Source organism: Bactrocera neohumeralis, chromosome 5 (genome assembly GCF_024586455.1).
Source record: "Bactrocera neohumeralis isolate Rockhampton chromosome 5, APGP_CSIRO_Bneo_wtdbg2-racon-allhic-juicebox.fasta_v2, whole genome shotgun sequence".
NCBI lineage: Eukaryota > Metazoa > Arthropoda > Insecta > Diptera > Tephritidae > Bactrocera > Bactrocera neohumeralis.
The window spans coordinates 30639974-30659689 of record NC_065922.1 but is presented as its reverse complement, the minus strand read 5'-3'; the positions used below and the strand labels follow the sequence as shown (position 1 = coordinate 30659689).

At 30.9% G+C, this 19716-nt stretch overlaps 1 protein-coding gene across 1 annotated transcript; it reads left to right on the top strand.

Annotated features, from left to right (window-relative positions):
• Positions 1–13443: 13443 nt before the first annotated feature.
• LOC126759551 (proteasome activator complex subunit 3) lies at positions 13444–14906 on the top strand. The gene is made up of 3 exons (XM_050474418.1): positions 13444–13581; positions 13644–14010; positions 14082–14906. The coding sequence occupies exons 1-3, from the start codon at positions 13558–13560 to the stop codon at positions 14447–14449; spliced, it is 759 nt and encodes a 252-aa protein (XP_050330375.1). The 5' UTR covers positions 13444–13557; the 3' UTR covers positions 14450–14906.
• The last annotated feature ends 4810 nt before the right edge of the window (positions 14907–19716 follow it).

Sequence of the window (19716 nt, the reverse complement as noted above, 5' to 3'; positions counted from 1 at the left end):
ATGCACCGCATCGTTTGATAGAGAAAACATAAGACATAATACTTTGTTGGGTTATATATGTACATATGTATATGTTTATATGTTAGTGGGGATGACCTGACATTATCTTAATAAATTTGAATATCATTTTTATATAAATGCCTGTATTTGTAAAAATTAAGAAATTCTTCAAATAACAAAATATCTCGAAACATTTGGACAAAGTTTTTTGATCTTGGTAGTGTCTATATCTAAGATTTATAGGAAAGATTTTAGATATTACTTTTTAGGCTTACAAGGTAGAAGAACTAAGAAAATAAAGGTATTTCTACGACAAAGAGATCCGGAACTGACCCGGATTTGTATCTTTTAAAATCGACGGTATTCCACAAAGCTACTTGGACAAAATTTTCTGCAACTACAATATCAATATAATTTTTTCTGCCAGAAGTTTCTTATGGACGTTTTCGATTTAAAAATATTTCATTAACAGTGAACTGAACTTATTTCAGACACTTACTACTTTAGCTTTTATACTCTTGCAACATGTTGCTCCAGAATATAACAGGTTTGTTCACCTAACGGTTGTATGCATCACCTTAAACTAAACGGGATACATATAGTTTCATATATGTATATTAGAGTGATTCAAAAAAAAATTGTTTTTTTTCGTTTGGTACTCGGAAAAGTAGGTTCCTAAACACCTCTAAGAAAGCCTCTCCAAACATGAGTTTTTTATTGTAACGGGAAGGTCCTCCTACATACAGTTTTCTATTTTTTCTTATTATCAGATAGAAAAATTTATATCTCGCTTCCAACTACTTGAAAAAATATCTCGTTTCTTAGATTTTGTAGGAAATTGAATGCTCTACAAAAAAGGTCTAAATGATTTTTTCGTAAACCCAACCGCTTAAAAGATACTAACAGTTAAAGTTTGATTATTTTTGGGAAAATTTTTTATTTCTTATGAATTTTATAACTCAATGAAAAAAAAATATTATGAATGATGAAACTTATAGGCTTTCTTAAGAGGTGTCTAAGAACCTATTTTTCAGAGTACCACACGAAAAAAAAAATTTTTTTTTGATCCACCTTAATATGCATTGATGTTTGACGATGAATATCTCGTAAACGCTTAAATTAATCGAAAAATCATATGAGACCATTTTAAAGAGCAGTAAATTTCCTACAAACTTTTTTTAAAAAAATTCAAAAGAAATGAAAAATTTTCCCAAAAATAATCAAACTTTAACTGTTAATATCTTTTGAACGGTTGGGTTTGCGAAAAAAATCATTTAGCCCTTTTTTGTAGAGCATTCAATTTCCTACAAAATCTAAGAAACGAGATATTTTTTCAAGTAGTTGGAAGCGAGATATAAATTTTTCTATCTGATAATAAGAAAAAATAGAAAACTGTATGTAGGAGGACCTTCCCGTTACAATAAAAAACTCATGTTTGGAGAGGCTTTCTTAGAGGTGTCTAGGAACCTACTTTTCCGAGTACCAACCGAGAAAAAAAAAATTTTTCGGATGATAACCACGCGCACTCTACATATAATAGTTTTGTTAAATACTACTAAAAGTGCGATAACTCAATAACTAAATGCGTCAGAGACATTAAATTTTATATTCAGGACGACAAAAGAGGATTTTATTGGAGCCGGTATCAAAATGGAACGATGGGCGTAGCACCGCCCACATTTATGTGAAATCACGTATCTCCGCACATACTGAACCAATGTTAACCATTTCCTACGCCCCAAAAATTATTTTCACATCTCCATGTAACACTGCGAAAATGGGCGTAATCGGACGCAAACACACATACTTCCCATATAACATATTTCTAAATTTCATTTACTTTTTTCACCTTCCATTAAACAAATCAAGCTCCAATTAATATATCGGAATAGAAACTTCACACGAATAGTGCTTTTGAGGTGTGCCACTTCTGTTGTCCCAGTCAGGCCTAAATTATTTAAGCCCCCAGATACCGCATATGTGGACAAAAACTGTTGCAAAATTATTACCGAAAATATCAACCTGCCAGAGTTATTATTGAAATTCGAAAAACAATTTTCCTCCGTTTTCATCCTTGCAAGTTGCGAACCACGTCTAGGACGGCCATCAACATTGATTAACATTGATCAAAGAATTGGTGCTTGAGATTCGATGATTAACAGGCAGAGAATTAGATCTCATCGTTGGAATGTCGGAATATCGGAAGTGCAGTGAAAACCATTTTGAGAGATCATTTGGGCCTAAGAAAATTGAAAGCACGTTTGGTTCCCAAATTACTCCATTTTTTCGAAAAACAGCTTCGCGTTAACATCTGTGAAGCAATGGGTTCCGACTACCAAGTATTATTTTACTGTTTTATTACTGGCGACGAGCCTTGGATCTATGCTTACAACCCAGAAACAGACGATCAATCGGCCGAATATCGTGACAACGGTGAGGCGAAGACGAAAAAACCACGTAAAAGCAGATCAAAAATTAATGTTTTGCTAACAGTTTTCTTCGATTGTCGAGGTGTGATAAACACCGAATTCTCTCCGACTAGCCAAACTGTCAACAAGGAATAGTATTTAAGTGTTATGCGTCATTTGCGCCGGAATTATGGGCGGACAACTCTTGGTATTTGCACCACGATAATGCACCGTTTCATACTGAATGGATTCTTGGTGAGTTTTTTGCCAAGTTTTTAACCACAACCACCGTATTAGCTGGATTTAGCTCCATGTGGCTTCTGGCTAATCAGCAAACTCAAACGACCGATCCACGGAAACCGTTTTGAGTCACTTGTAGACTTTAAACGTGGATCGCTACGCGTATTGAAGGCTATTCCGGAAATTCACTGTTTCGAGAATTGGAAAAAACGTTGGCACAAGTGTAATGGGGGACTACTTTGAGGGGCACAATATACATTTTCAAGAATAAGTTGAGAATTTTAAAATTATAAATAAAGTCTTACTATTTTTTGCTCATAGAGGTATTACGAGTTAAAAAAAAACAGACTCTGAGCTGCAACAATTGAACTAAAAATAGGAACTAATTTAATTAAATATGAAATACTTCACTTTGCGTATCGACTAGCAAAATCAGCTTAAAAACGACAACAAGAAATTAAATGCATGCATTTCTAAATTTGAGCAAAAAGAATGAACACTCTCTAACATTACCACAATGATAGCAACGCCCAGCAATCTGCTAAGTTTGTTTAATTCGCAGTCGGCGACCACAATACTTAATCGTCCTTGCACCCAAGCGATGTCACAATTTACTTATATACATCCATACATATGCATATACAAATATGTATATTTATACACACCCACTTTGATAATAAGGAAACAGGAAATAATGCTCCGAAGCTCCACCGTCGATGCTCACGCTACTGGACTGTATTTGACAGTATAAAGTGGGAGAAAATTGAAACATTGTTTTTGTTAGATTTGCTGTCACAGAAATTCAAAAACAAAAAGAGTAAAGCAGCGGCGAACGAAAGCAAAAGGAGGAAGCACAATAAATTTAAAGTCGATTACACTAACAACTTGTTAAAAAGGTTTTGATGGAGTAAAGTGGTGAAGCATTGAAATGATACAAATGTACAACAGAGACGATGGATTAGTTGTATATATGTACATATGTATTGTGTAGCGATGTACAACAATTTAGTCAAGCCTTTATTATAATGGAATTAAAGCAATCGGAGCTGTGGGTGCACAACAAAACTAAGCTTACGAACACACACAGTATTCAAGTATAGTACATTAGGGAGGGTCAAAATTCCGAATATTGAATTTTTCCTTTGGCACGCTGAAAAAGTGGTTGGTAGACACCTCTAAAAAGGATCTAAAAGTATGAGATCTTTATTCAGTCATTTATTTTATTCTTATTATCGAATAGAAAGATTCATATAACGCATCCACTTATTTTTTAGAGGTTTTAGGAAATTTACTGCTCTTCAAAGAAGCTACATTTCGATTTTTTCGTAAACCTAGCTATTTACTATTTTAAGGCAATTTTTTTTTCTTTTGAATTTTAAAACTCAATAAAAAACAAGAAAAAACGTTAACTTCGGTTGCACCGAAGCTCAATACCCTTCACAGGTGCATTTCTGTTAGTAACTATGTGTTCAGTTTGTATGGCAGCTATATGCTATAGTTAACCGATCTGAACAATTTCTTCGGAGATTACATTGTTGCCTTAGAAAATAACATATACCAAATTTCGTGAATATATCTAGTCAAATGTGAAAGTTTTTCATACAAGAACTGATTGTCGTTCAGTTTGTATGGCAGCTATATGCTATAGTTAACCGATCTGAACAATTTCTTCAATTGTTGTCTTTAACATATACCAAATTTCGTGAATATATCTTGTCTTGTCAAATGTGAAAGTTGTCCATACAAGAACTTGATTCCGATCGTTCAGTTTGTATGGCAGCTATATGCTATAGTTAACCGATCTGAACAATTTCTTCAAATATTACTCTTTTACCTTAGAAAATAACATATCCCAAATTTCGTGAATATATCTTGTCAAATGTGAAAGTTTTCCATACAAGCATTTGATTCCGATCGTTCAGTTTGTATTGCAGCTATATGTTATAGTGGTCCGATATCGGCCGTTCCGACAAATGAGCAGCTTCTTGAGGAGAAAATGACGTTTGCAAAATTTCAAAACGATATCTTAAAAACTGAGAGACTAGTTCGTATATATACAAACAGACGGACAGACAGACAGACGGACATGGCTAAATCGACTCAGCTCGACATACTGATCATATATATATATACTTTATAGGGTCTCCGACGATTCCTTCTGGGTGTTACACACTTCGTGACAAACTTAATATACCCTGTTCAGGGTATAAAAATATTTAAATTGCAAAACTAAAAGTTTTGTAGGAAATTTAGTGCTCTTGAAAAGTGATCTGTAATTTTTAATAGGCTAGGTTTAAGAAAAAATTGTAAGAAACCATTTTGTAGATCAATTTCATAACACCCAAGTAGTTGAATGCGAGATATGAACAAAATAGATAATTATGAGGAGGAGATTCTTTACGTTACATTTAGAAGCTCATACTTGGAGAGGCTCTCTTAGAGGTCCCTACTAAATAATTTTTCAGAGCACCACGCACGAAATAAAAACATTCGTTTTTTGATCCACCCTAATATACATATGTACATATGATTATTATAAATTTAAATCATGCCGAACTCATTTTACTTTTCCAATATAAAAATTTACAAAGGAAAAAATTCTACCGCCAAAGCAAATATTTGTAGTTCTACAATGTAATAAGAAACCTCTCGAGCAGAATGGAATGACGCTAAAATGACAATGACCAAGGAAGTCTATAGAGGTACTCAGCAAGGTGGAGTGCTATCTCCGCTTCTATCAACATTTGTGATCAATAAACTGCTAAGGAACTTGGACGGCAGCTCCTAAGATAATGGCATATAAGACGACATTGCTAGTTTAATAACGAGTAGGTGTCTATAGACCATTAGCAGTATTATGACCACCATTCTCAATACAGTCCAGAATTGGGCACTACAAGCGTGTCTGGGGTTAAACCCAGGGAAAACGAATCTGCTTGTGTTCACAAGAAAACGCAAAATTCATCTATGAAGCTTCCCTTCAACAAATAGGACACAACTCTCTCAAGGACCGCACCAAGTATCTTGGGGTAGTCTTGGGCAGCAAACTTCTGTGGAAGCACAACGTAGAAGAAAGAGTGAAGAAAGCTAGCATTGCTTTAAATGCGTGTAGGCAGATACTCGGCACAACCTGGGGACTCTATCCCTCTCTCATGCACTGTAAGACTAATTCTGCTCTACGGTGCAGTAGTATGGTGGACAGGCGTACGGAAATCCAACTACCGAAAGCCAATGGAATGGGTTCAGAATCTCGCTATGTTATGCCTATTAGGACCTTTAATAACAACTCCAACGGCTGCTCTTGAACTGGTACTAAACCTGACCTATAGACCTCTACGCTGAAACCTTCGCAGGAAAATGGGGGGACGACTACTGGCTACAGGTGAATTTACATATAGATCCTTCGGGCGTAGTTCGGTGGGTAATGGTGACTACATGATCCCACTTTTCAACAGGGAAAGAAGGTTCAAAATAAACATTGAAAAGGATGGCTGGCGTAAAGGTATGTTAGCTATGCGCAACGCTCTAAACATCTATATGGATGGCTCGAAAATGGACGATAGAACATTTAAGTTGCCGGAATACACTACAGTATATTTCAAGCTTACGTCTTTGCTATTGCGAAAGCCGCGGAGCTAACCTCTAATGCACCTGCAGGTAATTCCAGAGTCAACATCTACATACGTAGATAGTCAAACAGTAATCAAGGCAATAACCTCGTAATGCATATCAGCCAGAAGTGTCTTGAGAAGCAGGGCAGCAGTGAAAAGTGTTGCCGGGAGCAAGTAACTTCACTTCTACTGGCAAAGGCATCGAGAGCAATGAAATAGTTGACGATATTGCCAAGAATAGTGTACGGCTAAAACACGAAAACGTGATCATATGCAAAACAGTAGATAACAGAACGAGAAGACTGCAGGAAATGTCTAAAGCAAAGCACCAGGGCAACAATGGAGCATCTCATGTGCACTTGTCCCGCGTTGGCAAGACTACGCTGTAAGCATCTGAGATCCCCACGGTATGATACACTAGAGGAGATATCGATAGTGAGTCTGTTAAAATTAGCGTCAAGCGCAGGCATCCTAAAAGATGATGATGCTGAAGACGTCAGCAACAAAAAATTAACTTCGGAAATAACCTATACTCTGGTATATATAGCATAAGGCTAGATAAATCGTACGGTTTTAAGGATAAAACCATTAACAAACAAATATGGATAGGAAATAGTACCATATAACATTATCTAGGTCAAATAATGAGAAAATATAAAAAGTATAAATTAAATAAGCGTTAAATAAGAAAAAATAAATATATGCGTAAAATAAATCATATCAATATTATAAAACAAAACAAGAGGTTAGAATTTTACAAAAAATTGTTTTATGGTGGTAATTATCTAAAAAAGGTAATTCTTACCAATGCAGAAGTTTAAAAATTGAATTACTGACTTCTTGAACGCCTTAATAGAATTTCTATTATTTCAAATCCGAACGTTAAAAGGCCAGATATTCATTTTAATTTTTTTTTTTGACAAAAAATTCTTATTTTAAAGTATAAGCAAAATCTTTAATATCTTGATCTTTTTAATTTTAAATTTAGTGAACATATACCCTAATACTATGGCTTGGATTAAGAAAGTGACAAATAATAAAATGTTGCCAAATATAATATTTAAAGCTTTATTTTTTGCTAAAAATAATTATATAATTACCGAAAAATTAAAAAATAAGAACTTTTAAACTTGGAGCACAAAATGGTTATCCGTCATCGAAAAATCTATGAAAACAGAATTTATGAAACATCAATTTAAATACCACAACTAGAGGTCGCAAAAAGTTTAGGAAGTACCAGAGAACGTATATTTATAGAGAAGGTTCACCAGAGAACGTATATTTATAGAGAAGGTTCACGATGACGAAAATTTAGGGATATTTCAATTTTGGGATATTTACTGTTTTGGATGAGCGTGTTTCACCACAGAAAATTATTAGCGTGTTTCACCACTTAACATCAGGGGACACGAAAATAGCAGAATTGAGCATTTTCAGTGTTAAATGAGAAAAATAATAATTCCGATGTTAAGGAATGTACGCTTACAGATTCGCATATTTACTATGCGCAAACGATGCTATACATACTTATAAGTATGTATTTGTTATGAAAGCGCATAAGTATGTACATATCTATATATTTTAAAATTGAGCTAGTTTATGATGAATTCCATAAAATCTTTGCAAATATACTTATATGCACATACATAAATAATTCAATAAGATTTGTATTACTACCTAAATATGCATTTTATATAGGTTTGGTACGACATACATATACATATGTATGTATTTACATACTTAAAAAAAATACTTGCTTTGGTCATTAAACTTTTCGATATCATGTTAAAAGACCAAGCGGTCGCACATTTGTCCATATATAATTATGTGTGCATGTAAACAAATATGACAGACCATACGCATAATGTTTGTAAATTTGTCTACATGCAACAAATGTATGTAAATATGTACATACAACGCTTCATGCGAAATTTCCGTTGACGCGGACAACCAATGGCGAAGCTCATATTTTTTGCTTTCATGTCAAAGAGTCAAGTGCTGAACACTATGAGCGCGACAGACTGCAAACGACATCTGTCAAATATTAGACAAATATTGTAAATCGACACGGCTATGTTGCCACTTTTGTCACTTCTTTCTGTGAAGAAGCATCAGAAAGTTGTTCAATTTATGATTTTTAGCTTTTGCCATCGTCGCGAAAAGACGCTTGTGGGCAAAGGCATGCTCGGGGAGATGTTACGGCGTCTGTTTTTATGAATGAAGCAAGTTTGCCTGTTGAAAGTGCGCTTGCGTTCATGAATGAAAATATTGTCGTTCGGTGTTTTTCTACAAATTTGAGCATCGACTGTTTGGCTGCCATATTGACTTGTGACGCCGCTGATGCTATTTGAACCCATTGTTGTTTTTGTAGAACAATATTCGTAATTTTTGCGGGTGACATACATATCTATATGTGAACGCATATAAGTATGTATGATGCTATTTTATACATATGTTGGTTTGTGTATACATTATTTGTTCGACAATGTCGTACACATATGCATATGTACATATGTACACATAGAGCAGTGCGCGCACACTTTTTACTGATAAATGATATCACGATTTGAATTTGAATTCTACTTACATACATATGTATGTACATATATGTAACTATGCGCTAATATCTAGATGCGTATGAAAATTTAAGTGAAGAAATGTATTTTACATACAATATTATTGTTTTTAGGATATTATGATAGTATGTCATATATATATGTACATACATATGTATGTATATAGCATATATACAAACATATTCACATATGAAATTACATATATTATAGTATCAAACAAAATAAATATCTAAAAAATTGCTATTTTTCGTACATTAACTACAATTATTGATTTGGAAACAGCATAATTTAATTAGAATATTATCAGTTTTGCATGTATTCATAAAAATACGCAAAATGATAATCATATCAATTAATATGATGGCATGCAAACGTATAAAAATATAAGCAAAAGGCTAACATGCGTCTGTAATAGCAATGTATATTTCTGAGCATAATTTTCATTGAATGCTCAGCTCTGTTCACGCGCCACTGTTAAGATTTCTCCTTCTGATATTGCTGTGGTGAAACACGCTCATCGCATTTTGTTAGCCAAAAATATTTTTTACGCTCTCCGCGCCGTGAACCTTCTCTATAAATATACGTTCTCTGATAATACAACAACATCCAACTTAACAGGTGGATTTAAAACAGCATTAAAGGATATTTTATACCCAAGATCTTTATCTTGATTTCGATCGGTCAGTTTGGCAGGTATATCCTATAGTGGTTCGATCAAAACAATGTATTCGGATATTGTAGCGTTGCTTTGGACAATAATATAAGCCAAATTTTGTCTCGTCTATATTTCACCGATCAGTTTGTATTGAAGTTGTAGATTATGGTGAACCGATATTAGCGTTTCCGACAGACTTCGGACGCAACTAACTTCCAACAAGCACTGACCGCCATTCACAGTGGAGCCACTAACACCTTCACCGACTCCTTCTTAGTGAATGGCGTACTTGGAGTCAAACCACCACCTATTGCAGACGAAGAGCTCGAGTTGCCGCGAGAATCGAGAGTGACTCTTGCGGAGTTTTGTTCTGGATAAGGCAGGTAGCAAGTTAAACTCCTACTTATCCAGAATAGACCCTGACATATCTAATACATGTCCAGCTTGTAATGGGTCTCCGCATGACATTAGCCACTTCTTTGTATGCCCCACTAACGCTCATCTGACACCTTCTCCCTTTGGTCCGTCCTCGTTGAAACAGCACGTTTCCTGGGCCTACTGTTGGATGAAGTCGAATACAACTTATCTAGTCTTTACCATCCTGACAGGGATTAGGTACCCGTTACAACAACAACAAAAATGATCAGCTTATTTGGAGGTAAAGAATATGTGTGCAAAATTTCAGGTTCATATCTCAAAAAGAGACTAGTTCACATATACACAAACTGAAAAACGGAATCGACTCCGATTTTCATGCTAATCATTTAGATATGTATTTTATAGGGTCTCCGACGCTTCCTTGTAGGAGTTACGAACTTTAAGACAAACTTAATGTACATGTGTAGGGTATAAAAATATGTATATATTACAATACCTTGAAAATTCGATTTCAGAGTATATGATAAATATCATGTCTAATTGATTTCAAGAAATTATCTATGAATATAGAAACTACTAAGCTGAAATTTTTCTCGTATTACTACTTAATAAACACAGCTTTATTTTAGATCTTATAGTTAAGTTAAGTTCTCTGATAAATATACGTTCTCTGTCATATGTGCAGAGAACGTATATTTATAGAGAAGGTTCACGGCGCGGAGAGCGTAAAAAATATTTTTGGCTAACAAAATGCGATGAGCGTGTTTCACCACAGCAATATCAGAAGGAGAAATCTTAACAGTGGCGCGTGAACAGAGCTGAGCATTCAATGAAAATTATGCTCAGAAATATACATTGCTATTACAGACGCATGTTAGCCTTTTGCTTATATTTTTATACGTTTGCATGCCATCATATTAATTGATATGATTATCATTTTGCGTATTTTTATGAATACATGCAAAACTGATAATATTCTAATTAAATTATGCTGTTTCCAAATCAATAATTGTAGTTAATGTACGAAAAATAGCAATTTTTTAGATATTTATTTTGTTTGATACTATAATATAATTTCATATGTGAATATGTTTGTATATATGCTATATACATACATATGTATGTACATATATATATGACATACTATCATAATATCCTAAAAACAATAATATTGTATGTAAAATACATTTCTTCACTTAAATTTTCATACGCATCTAGATATTAGCGCATAGTTACATATATGTACATACATATGTACATACATATGTAAGTAGAATTCAAATTCAAATCGTGATATCATTTATCAGTAAAAAGTGTGCGCGCACTGCTCTATATGTACATATGTACATATGCATATGTGTACGACATTGTCGAACAAATAATGTATACACAAACCAACATATGTATAAAATAGCATCATACATACTTATATGCGTTCACATATAGATATGTATGTCACCCGCAAAAATTACGAATATTGTTCTACAAAAACAACAATGGGTTCAAATAGCATCAGCGGCGTCACAAGTCAATATGGCAGCCAAACAGTCGATGCTCAAATTTGTAGAAAAACACCGAACGACAATATTTTCATTCATGAACGCAAGCGCACTTTCAACAGGCAAACTTGCTTCATTCATAAAAACAGACGCCGTAACATCTCCCCGAGCATGCCTTTGCCCACAAGCGTCTTTTCGCGACGATGGCAAAAGCTAAAAATCATAAATTGAACAACTTTCTGATGCTTCTTCACAGAAAGAAGTGACAAAAGTGGCAACATAGCCGTGTCGATTTACAATATTTGTCTAATATTTGACAGATGTCGTTTGCAGCTCACACACGCTATATAGTGTTCAGCACTTGACTCTTTGACATGAAAGCAAAAAATATGAGCTTCGCCATTGGTTGTCCGCGTCAACGGAAATTTCGCATGAAGCGTTGTATGTACATATTTACATACATTTGTTGCATGTAGACAAATTTACAAACATTATGCGTATGGTCTGTCATATTTGTTTACATGCACACATAATTATATATGGACAAATGTGCGACCGCTTGGTCTTTTAACATGATATCGAAAAGTTTAATGACCAAAGCAAGTATTTTTTTAAGTATGTATATGTATGTCGTACCAAACCTATATAAAATGCATATTTAGGTAGTAATACAAATCTTATTGAATTATTTATGTATGTGCATATAAGTATATTTGCAAAGATTTTATGGAATTCATCATAAACTAGCTCAATTTTAAAATATATATGTACATATGTACATACTTATGCGCTTTCATAACAAATACATACTTATAAGTATGTATAGCATCGTTTGCGCATAGTAAATATGCGAATCTGTAAGCGTACATTCCTTAACATCGGAATTATTATTTTTCTCATTTAACACTGAAAATGCTCAATTCTGCTATTTTCGTGTCCCCTGATGTTAAGTGGTGAAACACGCTAATAATTTTCTGTGGTGAAACACGCTCATCCAAAACAGTAAATATCCCAAAATTGAAATATCCCTAAATTTTCGTCATCGTGAACCTTCTCTATAAATATACGTTCTCTGGTGTGGGGCAGAGTGCCATAGAGGGCGCCATTATCGTAGCATATACACAAACCTTTCGCAAAACCAATTTCACAAAAAAATCTAATAAGTGTCTCAGTTGCTAGGCGCTCCACAAGCGTTGGTTCTTATTAGACTGCCTTAGAAATATGTATGTATTTATACACAAATTGAAAGATATTTTCTATTATGGTAATTTTAATCCGACATTCAATCCAGCCTTTAATTCACAAAGCATATAAGATAAATAGCTAAAACCACAATTATACAGATTGCATTGAGCTTACCTGTGCCAAAACGCTACCAAGTTTTGTACTTTACAGTAGCCGCCGTCTGATTGGATTTTACCAGTCGCCGGAACTGCAGACTTCACTGGCATCCGTTGCCGGCAGTAGGCAATAATTTATTCAGTAAATTCTAAGTTCACTGTTACTAGACCGCACATATACGAGACGAAAAGTACAATTGTAGCACTTAACTTAATTTTAACTTCACATAACGAATTTCATATTCCCGACACAACCGACTAGTCGCACTTTACATTTCAACTATTTTAAGCACTTTTCACCGATTTTAAACCACTTTCTTTCACAAAATAAAATCACTTACAATTTAACACAAACTTTTCGGCGATTGAAATAGACGCCACGAAAATAGCGGTAGTTTTCATGACATATTCTCCACCAACAATTCAAAGTTACTCGTTTCGCTCGGTAGATGTCGCATAAAATAGAGTGATTAAACGGAACAGAATGAAATATTTGAAACGAAAAATGAAAGTTTAATTCTAAATAAATAAAAAGTTTTTTTCTTCATAAGTAAGAACTAATTGAAATAAAAGCATGCCGAAAATGCCATTCAAATTTGGTTTTTGAAAACGGTGAAGCTTGTGCCAATTAAGAAATTTTTTGGTTTTTGCAAAATATTTCGCACACAGATAAATTATTTGCTTCACTCATAACACCCTGTAGCGTGCAGCATCACCAGTGTTCACTTCAATAGTTTACAAGCAAATCGTCTACCTTTCAACTGACAATTCTAAAAGTAATTGTAGAAACTTCCACGAGGACTATTCAAATTAACAATTTAGCAAGTAAATAATTTAACAACAGCACAAAATGCCAGCTGACACTACAACCAAGGTAAGTCTGCTTGTTTCCCGCAACAAATATATTTATAATGCCATGTCTTCACATTTTTACAGCAAGTTCAAGATTACAAAGATTCGCTAATCAAAAAAGCAGAACAGCTTATTATACAGGGCTTTCCAGAAAAAATTGTTGAATTGAATGAACTCCTCGCAACACCTATGTTTAGCGATCGCAACTTCAATGAAGTGCATCAAGACCTTAACATTCCAACGCCAGATCCAATTTTGGTGAACAATCATGCTGAAACGACCGACGACGGTGGTGACGCCGACCAGCCGGCGGCAAAAAGACCACGCACCGATCACTTTGTGCCTGGCACCAAAGTTATGTGCTTGCCTACTGGTTCTGTACCTTGCAATGAACCACTCTGCGAAATGATCAAAATCGTAAAACCAATTATTCGTAAACTTGTGGAAGATTGTAAGTAATGTCAACGCAATATGTAAATTTAAAATGTTAAAAGTGATTGCTAATCATTTGATTATTTGCAGCAAATTTGTTGAAAATGTGGATTTCGTTTTTGATACCAAAAATTGAGGATGGCAACAATTTCGGTGTATCTGTGCAGGAAGATACGCTTGCTGAAATACAAGCTGTTGAATCCGAAGCTGCGGCATTCTTCGACCAAATTTCGCGTTATTTCTTATCACGCGCCAAAGTTGTTTCTAAAGTCGCGAAATATCCACATATCGAAGATTATCGACGGGCAGTGGTGGAGTTGGATGAGAAGGAATACTTAAGCTTGTGGTTGGTTGTATGTGAAGTGCGAAATCGTTATTCATCGCTACATGACATCGTTATCAAAAATTTGGAGAAACTGAAGAAACCACGTTCATCCAATGCTGATAGCTTATATTAAACAATAATAGAGAAAAAAAAAAACAACACGCAATCGTATTAAAACACATAAAAGAAAACAACAAAGCATGGAGGCATGCGTAATAGTGAAGTTGTTACGAACAGGATTGAAGTTGTGTTAGCGCTGCATTTCACAAGAAATGGGTGCAAGCGGGTTTTTGTTGAAAGACGTGCAATGCGCGCTGACACTACTTAAGATACCTGTGGAACGTAACAACAAACCGCTCTCAACAATTTATAATCAAATGCTTGAATTTAGTCATGTAAAAATGTGAATTGCGACGTTAAAAATATTGGTTAGTTCAATATATTTTGATTGTAATGTTAATTTCTTATTTCTCTCAATCCAAACATTTTTTGCATTAACTCAAGGTATATAAATAAATATATATGCATAAAACTTACGTAAGAAAAAAAAAACAAAACACGAGTAAATAAAAAAGCCGAATTTTACAAAATTGGTTTTGTTATTTAAAAAACGCTGACTTGATTTTTTTTTTTTTGATTAACAACGTTTAGCGTGGCTGATTTTTTGTTGTTATTTAGAAGCCATTGTGCTGTATTTCACAATTGTGCGAAAGTTTTTATTTTTGTTCGTTTATTAGTTGTATGCTTGCACATACATACTTATGTATGTATTGTCTTTCTCACAGCATTCTTTAATAGCAAACAATGGGAGCATGAAGAGATCAATTTGCAGTTTAGATTGTTACAACAACAAGAACAATTTATGCTGCAGCAGATATTTTTAGCGTTCTCAAGTTATAGAAAAAGAGTTCTTCAACAAAATTGCAAATTGGGGGAAGTCGTGTTTGGTTGTTGTAGTTGTTGCGGCAGTAGAAAACATTTCTAAAGTAATTTGTAGAAATGATGTCGAGTTAAAGGTCCTTGGCTGGATAAAAATCCGAGTTCGCTCCGAACATACATACATACATACATACACAGACTCGACTGTCGTGGGATCGGCCATTTTATGTCTTATTATATGTTTTCGTTGTTAGCTTCACTTTACAATAACCAAAGACTAACGTATTGTATGTATGTATGTATGTATGTATGTAAGATCAACTACAAACTAACTTTGAGGTTATGAACCATTATTTACTGAAAGCAACTAAAAAGTTTAGAAACTACTATCTTTGACTGAATTTCTAGTAAAATAATATAGGAAATGTATTTTCTTAACGATGTTGATATTATTATGCGTGAGTATTATAAATTTGCAAAACTAACAAAATTTGATAATTTTAAAAAAGCCGCGACGATATAATTTATATACTTCAGAAATTGTTTTATCAAAAGAAATAACACATAAGCAAGGTGGCGAATTTTTTAATTAAAAAATTTTAAAACAAAAATAAATTTATTGCAAAATGTTCTGTATGTATGTATGTGTTCTTTAAATATTTGAAATTAAAGATTTAAATTTATTTTTTTAATTTGAAAATTAAAAATTTCATTTAATGATAAAAATTTAATTCTAATACCGAAATTTGAAAAAGTCGAAAAAAATAAAAATTTAATGAAAAATCGCCGTTATTTTTGAATAGTCTCAATTTATGAAGAAAATGCTTCAGTTGTTCAACTTCTACATACTCCATATCAAAATAAAAATATAAAAAAAATAAAAATTAAAAAAAAATTGAATATATTAAAAGACCGAAAATTAAATTATAAAATACTATATAAATAATATATGTATAATAAATAGTATTTTATACAATTTTTTTTTAATAAAATTTTTAGGATTAAAATAAATTTTAATAATTAAATAATTTTGGAATTACAAATTTTCATTATTTTTCATACCGTTATTTGGAATTAATAATTGTTAATTTTTCAGCTCGGTATTTGGGATCAAAAAATTAAAAATTATTTTTAATTAAGATTTGTGGGATTAAGAAATGAATAAGAAACTGATGAAATGTTAATTCAATTCCTTTTTAATGCATTTTTGGCAACCCTGCACATAAGTTAAAAAATATTAAATATATTCATTCCATTGATCTACTTCAGATCTTATTTAATTTTAATTACAACAAAAAATTCGCACCCCCACACGCCCAAGCAGGTAAAAAACACACAACTTTCTTTAAATATTTACAAATTTATATATATTTAGACAAATATATTTCACAACTTTTGTCACATCTCAATTGCAGTTGCTTAAACCTTACGAAATTAATTACATAATATAGCTAATAGAAAATAAATTAGAAATAACTTAAGACATAACAGCTTAAAATTACATATTTATAGAACATTATAAAAAAAATATCTGCACGCACACTTTATAGCGGTGTTTCCATAATATACATGCACACTTAAACGTAAATATGTATATATATTTATAACTAATCAATTGTAGCGGTTTTGATTTATATACAAAGATTATTTGTTTTACGGCTTTAAGTTTAAGACAAAAAGAAGTTCGAGTTCGATTTCTTAAATATGCACTTACTATACATATATTCAAATATATGTACATACATATATAGTATGTACTCATATACATATGTATGTATATATTTATGTTAAAATATAGTGAATGGAATTTATTGCTAAAAACAAGTGTTAAAATTTACAAATTCCACACATTTACGTATTTACAATTGATTGTGGTTATTAGTTTTCGTTTATTATTATTATTTTTTCTCTTTTAAGGTTATATTATAAAGTTATATATGTCATTTACTTCAGTTTTTTTTATATTTTTCTGCTAATATGCAATTTTAGTTTAGAATTTTTATTTTTATTATGTTAATTAAATGATTAAATAAGTAAACATAGACCCGGCAGTTGAGCCAAGTTAGCTGCGCTATGATTTGTTCTAATACAAAAATTACAAAAAAAAAATTTCAAAGAAATTTCCGCACTATACTGTGAAAAACTAAACGCTCACAAGTGACAAACATTTCCATATGCTTTTATGCAATAATTAAAATGTGCTTTTTATTGCTAAAAATTATTTTTTAACTTAGTTTTCATTTAGGCGCCGAAATTATAACAACACTGATGGAAAAAGTTGGGTTTCGGTAAGGAGCTCCTCAAAAAATTATTAAATGGCAAATATATAGAAAATAAATAAAATAAAATAAAAATGTTTGCAGAGAGCAAAGTTACATCAAGGGAAAATCAACAAAATTACAAAAAAAAAACAAAATAAATAAAAAAAATAAAAGAAAGAATAAAAAAAAAATAATAAATAAACAATAAAAAATAAATAAATAAAAATATAAAATATAGCAAAAGACAAAAATTAAATTATAAAATATTATTTAAAATTAATAAACTAAAACTGAAATCATAATAAAAATAATATAAAAAGATATTAACATAAATTAACAAAATATTAAAAAAGTAATAAAATAAAAAAAAAAATTATAAAAAATCAAAAAAAAAATGTATTTAAAACTCAAATAAAATATATACATGTGTACATACATACATACATATGTATTATTTTTTCAACAACAAAAAATAAATATTATTGCTATACAAAAAAATATTAACAAAATAGATAATAAAATAGACTTTAAAATTTAAAAAGTTTTTAATTTGATACAATAAAATATAAAAAACTGAATTTCAAATCAATCAAATATGTATGTGCATTACAAATAAAAAGAATTAATAGTTACAGTTATTAAAAATATATAAATTTTATAATAACCAATAGAATTTGTAATTTAAAATAACATAAAATAAATTTAATTAAAAAAAAAAAATAAAACAAAAAAAATTTTAAAAAGTACACAAAAATAATATAAATTAAAAACAAAAAATATATACATATATAAATAAAATAAAAGTCAATTGTTTTAAAATATAAAAAAAAATTGTTAACAAGATAAAATAAAAAAAAATATTTATCAAAAATTAAATATTAAACAAAATATATACATATGTACCTATTTGTATGTAGGTTTAAAAGCAAATACTTTTGATAAAATATTTTAAAATGGTCAAAGAAAAATTAAAATTTTATAAATAAATAGTAATAGTATTTACAAAAAACAATAAATAAATAAAATAAAAATGTAATAAAAGCAAACTGTTAGAAATGTTAAAACTGCAAAATTAATTAACAAATTTTTTAATAAAAACAAATAATAAAAAAAATTATTAAATATTTTTCATTAAAAAAATAATATAAATTAAAACAAAGTAAGTATTAAACAAAATTGATGTAGTAATAAAAGGAAATATTGTTTAGAAAATAAATTTTAAAATAATTCAATTAAAATGATAGTAAAATTAATAAATAATAATAAGTAACAAAAACAAAAAAAAAAATAAAATTTTAATATAATAATAAAGCAACTGTTTAAAGTTTTACTTTTGAAAAAAATAATAATAAAACACAAATTAAAATTAAAAAAAACAAAATGTTATTATTAACAAAAAACAGTGGAATAAAAATAAATTAAAAAAAAATTAAAAAATATGAAAAGTAACAAAAAAAAATAAAAAATAAAATAAAAATGCAATGAAAACAAATTGTTAAGAAATGTTAAAAGAGAAAAATAGATTAATAAATTTTTTAATTAAAAAAAGTAATAAAATAAATTTAAAAAAAATTGGGTATTAAACAAAATTGATGTAGTAATAAAAGCAAATATTTTAAAACACTCCAATTAAATAAAACTGAGTAACAAAAAAATTATAATAAAGTTAAAATTAATTTAAATATTAAATAAGAAAAACAAAACAAAATAAAATAAAAAAAATTAAATAAAAATAAAATGGAAAAATTAAAAAAAAAAATAAAATCAAAATAAAAAAAAAAATATTGAAACAATTAAAAAATAAAATAAAATAAAAAAATAAATACAAATAAAATCAAAAACAAAACAAAACTAAAAAAATAAACGCCAATTACTTTAAAACATAAAAAATATTAATAGTTAAAATATCGTTCTAAAAAATTTTATATAATATAATATATAAGAAATTCAGTCGCTATGATTAATGGCTTCGCGGCTTCTCTGTATTATTTTTTTTTTCTTTTTGTGTTCTTGGAATTAGTTCTCCGCTGAAGTATTTATTTTTTACATAAATATTTTCTAGCTTAATTAATTTTTTTCGCAACTTGCTTGTCGAGCAAGTCTTTTAGTGAACTTTACACAACGCTTACAGTTTAAATCCTACACAAGTAAGGCCTTTTCAAAACCTAAATCTAAATTTAAACAATATGCTGTGCATTAAATGCCGTTAAACTGTCATTTGCTGCTATACAAATCGATAATCAGCGAAAGCAGCGGATGG